General features: G+C 34.0%; 1 protein-coding gene across 1 annotated transcript in view; it reads right to left on the bottom strand.

The window, feature by feature from the left end:
• Window positions 1–7,757: 7,757 nt before the first annotated feature.
• Window positions 7,758–9,197, bottom strand: part of LOC145045136 (protein FAR1-RELATED SEQUENCE 12-like) — a 1,590-nt gene continuing 150 nt past the window's right edge. Inside the window, exons 2-5 of the mRNA XM_078993476.1 lie at window positions 8,967–9,050; window positions 8,617–8,856; window positions 8,296–8,545; window positions 7,758–8,194 (exon numbers count right to left, since the gene is read on the bottom strand). Coding sequence (XP_078849602.1) covers window positions 7,758–8,194; window positions 8,296–8,545; window positions 8,617–8,856; window positions 8,967–9,050 — 1,011 coding nt within the window. The remainder of the gene's footprint in view (window positions 8,195–8,295; window positions 8,546–8,616; window positions 8,857–8,966; window positions 9,051–9,197) is intronic.

A 9,197-nucleotide genomic window follows, 5' to 3' on the forward strand; every position in this document is an offset into this window, starting at 1 on the left:
GATTGACTGAGAATGATTCCCCCATTCTCAACTTTCTTTTCTCAATTGAACCCTCCTCCTCCTCCTCCTCTCTCTCTCTCTCTCTCTATATATATATATATATATATATATATATATATATATATATATATATATAATTTCAATTTCTCACAAATTTATTGTAAATTTCAACATTCCATTTATTTTAAATTATTAATCAGGTAATATTAAATAATAACATAAGAATTTTGTAAATATGAAGATTGTAAGTCAAAAGTTCAATGGTTTATATAACTAATTGATTTAGTTAAATTGTAGAGATTGACTTACTATCAGATCCTAGAATACGTTAATTTCAAAGAAAAAATATCGTTGCTAAAGCCAAAAATTATTGATTTTCATGTAATATTCCACCATTGATATTTTGTTATTAGTTATTGCTTTTATCATCAATGTGTAGCATTTCGCTTTCTCTCAAATTTATTGAAAATTTCAGCATCCCATTTATTTTAAATTATTAATCAAATATTTAAGAAAACATCATGCAACGTTTCAAATTTTAAATCAATTTTTCCTTTTTTTAAAAGCATAAGTAAAATAATCATTTTCATAAAGATGAAGTACCAAATACTTTCAAATCACAAAACTTAACGTGTAAAATCATTGTTTTAGAGTCTTTAAAAGTAGCGGAAGTCATAAAAACATAAACATTGGCTATGTCGCAGTCATGCTGAAGTCTTTCAACTGTCAGAAGCACAACCTGAAAAACTTTTAATCCACAACTGTTAGAACAGAGCTCAATGAGTTCTCTAAAATATCATATATCACATTATACATACAATGCATACATATAAGGCTTTAGTCTACACCTCAAAGACCTGTAGAACTTCCAACCGTTCTCATAGTAGGCACATAACCAACTTCCTCTAGGTCCCAACATTATCTTAGTGGGTCTAAAGGTACATAACCAACTTCCCCTACATACCATGTTCTCCTAATGGGTCTAAAGGCACACATTTGACTTCCCCTAGATTTGCATTCTCCTAGTACCTCCGAAGGAAAATAGCAGACTTCTCATCAATCTCAACATATATCCAACAATCAGAGTAACCAGCCTAACACATAATCGCACCCTAACAATAACCATACATCCTATAATATTATACATACAATTTCACATACAATATAGTGAGAAAACTAACTTGAACATGAAATAGAAGAATCATTGCTGCATACACGAATACCCGAATCGGTCAATCTCACGATCTCAAAAGAATAGAAACTATTACAAACCGCCTATAAAACCAATTAGCGGTTTATACTCAACATCTGGCTCAACCCCAACAAGTTTGACTAAAAGTAAAACTTAGTCGAAAAGTCAACGACGCCCCGTGTCTTCTTCCAGGCACCCACTACGTGAAGAAATAATCTAACATATGGAAAATCAAAGGCGCCCCGCTCCCTCAAGGTGGCTCACCAAGTCTATCCCCAAAATGTATTACTCAAATGATTTAATCCATTAAGTCAAAAGCCCCAATTCTCTGATTTGAAACTCCTTGAGGTCTTTAAAGTTTGCAACTTTATCCATTTGGATGGTCGAAACAAGAAATATCTAAAACCCTAATTCACAAAAGTGTCCAAAATGCATCTGACATCCCCATTTTCACGACCACAAAAGATGGATTTGTTTATGCTTATTTAAAAATCAGAGTATCCTTTTTGAAGAATATTACTACGGAATTTGTTCCCAAAAAACATGATAATGATATTATCAAAGCATTTCCGAAGAAATATATTTTATTTATGTTAAAACATTGGGATGTCATTGTCAATAAAAACATAAGCATAACGAAATATTACAAGCCTTACAATAACTAAACTAGTAGCCTAATACTCCTTGAATCTCTCAACAGAATGTATCTTTCATATAGTCACCTGTGATACAATAATCCGACTAGGTCAGGTCGGGAAACCTGATGAGTACATATGGATTTCAATCCCACGATGTGATAATAATGTATATCACAAGCCTATAAATCCAACTATTGTCATTAACACATATATATCATATCTCTAAAACAATTCATCCAATCTTGTCGATTCCCACGTATAGATCCTATATAACGATCTTACAAGATCTAGCCTAAATGATCAAATGATAAACAAACTGATGACGCTGCTTTGGAAATTTCGTGGCAGCAAACAATGATCAATAAATACATCAAATGAAGGGAATGGAAAAAGTTTCGCCACGAACCTACGTTCGTAAAAACAAGACAATTAAGTCAGGGGTGGTTATCTAGATAACTGTGCCTAGCAGTGGTCTGACACCGTGAGGTATTTTATCCCCATACTCACCCTATCCAGAAATACAACATCAGAAATACCTGGTAGTGGTCTATTACCGACACACTCTATTAGGCAATTTATGAAGTTCCCTCAATTACTTCGTGAAAGGAAACACTAACACACAAAGCTCATCAAAAGAAAAAGTATGGGGAAATACTAATAAAGTACTCCCGTATGCTCCTGTACTCCGACATATAATAGTATCAAAAAGGACTTTGTACATGATAGTACTTCTGGCACATTATAGTACCCTGGTATGAGTAGGACTCGTACCCTACAACATAATAATACCCCGACATAAGCAATACATGAGGTACAGAGCTTTGAAAAAGAATTGGTACTTAGAAAGTACTTTTGTACGTAGGACATACTCCACCGATCATCAATCTCCTCAAACAGAGTTTCTACTCTCTATTTCGATCATACACGTACCCTTAATAAGATACTACCCAATATTCAAACTTAATTGAACCAAGCATCTCTTTTAAGTCTTATTTCATCACTAAGCAAGCCTACAATGCTTATAATCAACTTTCAATACTAACTCTGTTTCAGCAACACTATCATAATTTAGTGTAATATTTTATACAGAGTATTAAGTATTAACATACATTTATCTTCTCATTTATAATACTTCTATTATTATTATCATGTAAATACATCTCAACACATATAGAACCATGTCTGGTTCGTATAGTGTATATCATCAAATATACATATAACACAATAGAGATCTTGCATGCACTCTTTACTTCATCCAAAGATCAGATCTAATTCCAAACATCAACAACACGATATCGAGTTTTCCAACTCCAAGAACCTCAAAGGGACCAAAACTTGCTAAAATTAACCAAAAACCCAACAAACTCCTAGATCTATATATGAAATCAGATAAAGCTTGAATCTTTTAAACTTATAAAGGTTCAAAAGAGTAGAAAAATGCTGATTACTCCAAGTGTTATGTTCAAATGACCATTTTTTCTTGCTTTCCTCACTCAAGAATACATAAACACACAAAAAAATTGGATTTTTATGAGAGATTATGAGCTTTAACACTTCAATAGAGGCTAGAGTTTCATTTGGAATGTTTCAAGGAGTGACGGAGACTGAAAATGACGAAACCCTATAGGTTAATGCTCTTATATAGGTCCAAATATGAGGCCTAAGGCATAAGCCCAAATGCAGAAAAAACATTTTTATGAAATTTTGATATTAAAAACTATTTGAGGGTTTTATTAAACTATTTTCAAAATGATTCGTGCAAGAGATGTTATAATAGGTAAGAACCGACTCGCGGGACTCTCTTTAAGACAACTACGTTATTAAGACAATTCATTTGCTTGCGAAACAATTGTTCTGATCCACATGTTACAAGAATACAAGTCATTGGCATGCAACTACCTTATGACCGCCTACTTTACCTAACTAAGTGTAAAACCCGTGAATTAGAAGGGTTGATTAAAAAATATAAAATATTAAAAATGTAAATATTAAATATTTTTAAAATAAAATTTAAAAATAAGGAAGGAAAAAACATATTAATTGCAATTTAGTATAATATTTAGACAAAATTGCAAAAATGGTCCCTGTGGTATTCATTTTTTTGGGGTTTCAGTCCAAACCTCGATTTTTTTGGATTCATGGTCCTTTTGGTCTAGTTTGTACATAGAAATGGTCCCTCAACTTAACCTCCGTTAAGTTATTGCTGTTAACTCCCTCATGTGCATCTCACATGAGGGTATATTTGTCTTTTCACATATAAAGGACCATTTTTTCACCTAAAAAATATATCTTTTTTTTTAATATTAATTAATACCTATTTATTTATTTTAATAATTAAAAAATAAAAAAAGATCTCTCTCTCTCTCTCCCTCTCTCTCTTTCTCTTTCTCTTTCTCTCTCTCTCTCTCTCTCTCTCTCTCTCTCTCTCTCTCTTTTTTTCTCTCTCTCTCTCTCTCTCTCTCTCTCTCCCCAAATAAATCAATAATCCCCATCCACCATTAATATCCAGCAAGAACAAAATGGTATAGTAGAGGATATACGACATTTGTTTAGAGACTCAGTTGACCACTACAACCCCGCATCTCTTTATTTAAAAATCCCATTTCGTCACCCCCAAGCATCTTCCATCGATGGAGATTCAGATTTGGTGTTTCCCTTTGAAATCGTCACCGGATTCACCTCCATCTTGGTGCCATACATCTTCTGGCGGTGTTTTGATTGATGGTCCTGTAAATACACACCTTCGAAATTAAAACCCCAAATCTCCACAATTATTGATTCTAAAGAAGAAGGAGACGGGAAGGAAGGATTGGGGTTTGGAATCAGAGAAAGGAAAATGGGTAAGATGGTTTGGAGATTATCCCCATCTAATCATCCATCGATTGACTGTTGCTGAACCGAACCTCCTATTCAGGAGAAAAACGAAGAATTGTAAGATCATATAAATCTGGGCAAAACGAAATCGTCTGATCCTCATTCAGGAGCATAAATTTTGGAATTCAGATGTATGTAAAAAAACTATGAAATCAGACGTGTATATCTCCAAAACCCAAAATCTGATAGAAACAAGTTAGTCTTTCTCTCTCTAAAACTCTTGCAGTTGATGAGCTTATAAAGATCTTATATGAGGTTTGATTCCTGCTCTATCTAGCTGGCTGGAAGGTTTGTCATTTCTCTGCACTTTTGATGAAACATTTCAGGTTCTTTTCATCCCCTTCTGAATCGATTATCTATAACAGAGCATCCCTCTCCTCACAAGCATGTATAAAACAAAACAATATATACCCTTGCGAAGAAGAAAATGTATGATCTTGAAATCCGATTCACAACAGGTGTGGTGGGATGACTGATGTGGTTGGTGTTAGTCTGGCCCATAAACAAAATAAAAAATGATTTGCATAATCGATTTTCAGAGTATGTATATGTGTATGTATGAGTTACAATGTAGAAGACGATGCGTTTAGTTACTATGTAGAAGACGATGAGAGAGAGAGAGAGAGACCTTTTTTATTTTTTAATTATTAAAATAAATAAATAGCTTTTAATTAATATTTAAAAAAAAGATATATTTTTTAAGTGAAAAAATGGTCCTTTATATGTGAAAAGACAAATATACCCTCATGTGAGATGCACATGAGAGAGTTAACAACAATAACTTAACGGAAGTTAAGTCGAGGGACCATTTCTACGTATAAACTAGGCCAAAAGGACCATGAATACAAAAAAGTCGAGGTTTTGACTGAAACCCCAAAAAAATACATACCACAGGGACCATTTTTGCAATTTTGTCTAATATTTATTATATTTGACACTTTACATATATAAATATAAGTATTATGTGGATTTTTAATTTTAAAAATTGAAAAAAAAACAATAGATTGACATGTGGATACTATTTACTTACAAAAAATTACAAAATAACAAGTATCAAACGTTATTAAAGATTGACATGTAGCAAAATTATATTTATTTATTAATTACATAGCATCTTTTAGTTTGATAATAATTCGGTCTAAAAAATAATAATGTTCTAATTTATATATAACGTTCCATATCGATACATTATCTTCCAGAATTTCAAAAGTTGTAACAAACTATTCATTTGGATTAGACAAAACTGCACAAATGGTCCCTGTGGTTTACACAAAATTGCCACTTTGGTCCAAAAAAGTTTTGGCTAGCACCACAAGTCCAAAGTTTCCATTTTCTTGCATATTTGGTCCAATGGGTTAACTTCCGTCTATTTCCCTCTGTTAAGTTATGTTTGACTAGTCAAATCAGGGGTATTTTGGTCATTCCCTATTTATGCCCCTTATTTTATATTAATAAAGGAGAGCTATAAGAACGAATCCCAATCCATCTTCTTTGTTGTCGTTCTCATTTTGGTCTTCAACTCTGCGATCGATTTCTTCAAGAAATCAAAATAAAAAATGGTGCTTTGTTTTTGTGGTAAAATGGCTATAGTTCGCACAGCATGGACTGATAAAAATCCAGGTAGACGCTTCTGGGGATGCCCTACTGAGGTACGCAATTTTTTTTTGGATTTCAGCATAAATCTCCCATTACATGTTACGATCTTCTTTTGTTTCTTAAATTTTGAAGGGATCCAAATGTCGATTTATTGGGTGGTTTGATGATCTAATTTGTGAACGTTCAAAAGCTATTATACCTGGGCTGCTGAGGTCAATCAACAAATTAAAGTCACAAAATACAAGACTCAAGTGTTACTTGTTATGCAGTTGGGTGTTGTTCGTGTTTGTTCTGGTTTATAAGAAGTATATTGAAGTGTAATGGTTTGGGTGGTTTGTAAGTGTAATGGTTTGGCTGGTTTCTAAGTAGTATATTGAAATGTAATGGTGTGGGTAGTGTTTTAATGTTTTTGGTAGTATCTTGTTTAAGCAATGTAATCTTTTGGGCAATACTTTGTGGTAGTCTTTTGTGGTTATAATGTAAGCAATGTAAGACATGTTTTGTAGGAATTTGTCAATGGTGATTATATTTGGTATGTACATTTTGACCAATTTATTTTGTTTGTGGTTTTGTTTAAAAGGGCATATTGGTCAATTTATATTAGGCAATTTTGTGTAAACCACAGGATCATGTGTGCAGTTTTGTCTTGTGGTTTTGTTTAAAAGGGCATATTGGTCTATTTATTTTGTATATGGTTTACACATTATCAATGACAAATGTATGTTTTGATTAAAAGGGCATATTGGTCTATTTATTTTGTATGTGGTTTACACATTATCAATGAAAAATGTATGTTTTGTTTAAAATGGCATATTGGTCAATTTATTTTTTATGTGGTTTACACATTATCAATGAAAAATGTATGTTTTGTTTAAAAGGGCATACTGGTCAACTTCTACAACAAAAAATTATACATGACAATAACATCAAGACATTAAACATAACATAAGCCACTACATCAAATCTAGTGTAAATTGTTCCCATACATCACAGGGGTACACTATCAAGTACCAAAAATAACATCCAAAATGGTTAAACCCCAAAACACAGAAAGTACTAAACATACAATAGACATAAACATAACATTATCCCAAAAAGACACTTATACCCCTACAAACATCAAAATCCCTTGAAATCCAATCACTTACCCCCTAGGCCTTTGCAAGTTCTAGCATTGTGCCCTTTAATTTTACACTTGCTGCAAGTTACTTGGATAAACTTTCTTGTAAGCTTTCCACTCCCACTAGCAATATTGCTTTGACTCCCATTACCACTACCAACATTGTCTCCCTTCTTCTGGCTTTTCTCCTCAGCAGATTGCCTCCTCTTTTTCTTTGGCCTTCCAGGCTGATTTTTGTGTAGAGGAGGGGTGATTTTAATTGGGCATTCACTTATAGGCCACATTGCTTGATCTTTAATAGGCTCTACCTTGTACACATAAGCTGCTTTCCATGTTTCTAGCCAGTGCACCCTGTGGCATAAGTGTGCAGTTCTCCAACTTCCTCAACATTATCTGCTTTGTCATTTAGGACTGCAATGACATGCTTACAAGGGAGTCCTGTTAATTCCCACTTCCTACAACTACATACTCTTTCAACCATGTCAACAACATGTTGATCCTGCCATGGCCCTTGCACTTGGTATTTATCTGACCCATTCCACCTAACTGTGTACTGAGATGCCCAATTCACATTCTTCTCCATGATCTTTATTGTAGACGGGGTTAGTGGACCAACACACTTCTTTTGCACCTTTATGACATTGCATATTCTTTTCATCATATACTCCTTAATGTACTCCAAGCAAGTTATCAGTGGCTTGTCCCTTCTCTCAATCAATTTGCTATTAAAAACTTCACAAAGATTATTCAGAAGCATATCTGAAACTGCTCTGCCTAAAAACACCACAATATTGTTAGGACCAAACATATACTAATACAAAAGGATCAAACATATACCAACACAAAAGGGTAAATTTGGAAGCTGAAGTATATACCTGTGAAGTGGCTTCTTGCCCAATGTTGTGGGGGAATCTGCTTCAACCAATTATAAGCTTCTACATCATATGAGCTGAATTGTTGCATCCTATGATTGAACTCTGGTACTGTTGTTGCTGTAGCACAATTCCACAAGTGTTCTTTGTACTCATTAGTTCTCCATGTTTTTCTCATATTGTCATGTATATGCCTGAGACAAAACCTGTGCTCAGCACATGGGAACAAATGAGAAATGGCAGTCTGCAATGCCTGTAAAGGAATTAAAACATAGTTAATATAGCACATCCAAATATGTCAAATATAAACAACAAATTACAAACCTTTTGTCTGTCACTTATAAATGTTAAGTTTGAGTTTGCATATAGGTCCAGATCATCTGCAATACACTCTAGAAACCACTTCCAACTATCAGTGTTCTCAATCTCAACAATGGCATAAGCTAGGGGGTATATTCCATTGTTGGAGTCTACCCCAACTACAGTTAAAATTTGTCCTGGGAAAGGGCCCTTCATAAATGCCCCATCAAAACCTAGAAAATCCCTCAGGCAAGCTCTAAAGCCCTTATTCATTCCACCCAAACACACGTACATCCTTTTAAACCTTCTTGAGGTAGCACTTAGGTTGGGTTCCGAATCAAACTCTAACTTCACAGTGGTTTCTGGATTAGTACCAGGATGTAATCTCTAAGAACATCATATTGCTTTTTGTAATCACCCTGGACAAGTTTTTTTGCAGTTGATTTGCCCCTGAATACCTTGTGAATAGAGAATCCAACTTAATAATCCTTTTGAAGTTTTTCTTGAAGAGCTCTGACTGGGATTGTTGGGTTGGATTCAATCTGGTCCATTATCTTCTTAGAGATAAACTTTGCTGTTGCAGATCTAACTTTTCTTGTCTGGAG

This window comes from Lactuca saligna, chromosome 5 (assembly GCF_052625555.1).
Source record: "Lactuca saligna cultivar CGN05327 chromosome 5, ASM5262555v1, whole genome shotgun sequence".
Taxonomy (NCBI): domain Eukaryota; kingdom Viridiplantae; phylum Streptophyta; class Magnoliopsida; order Asterales; family Asteraceae; genus Lactuca; species Lactuca saligna.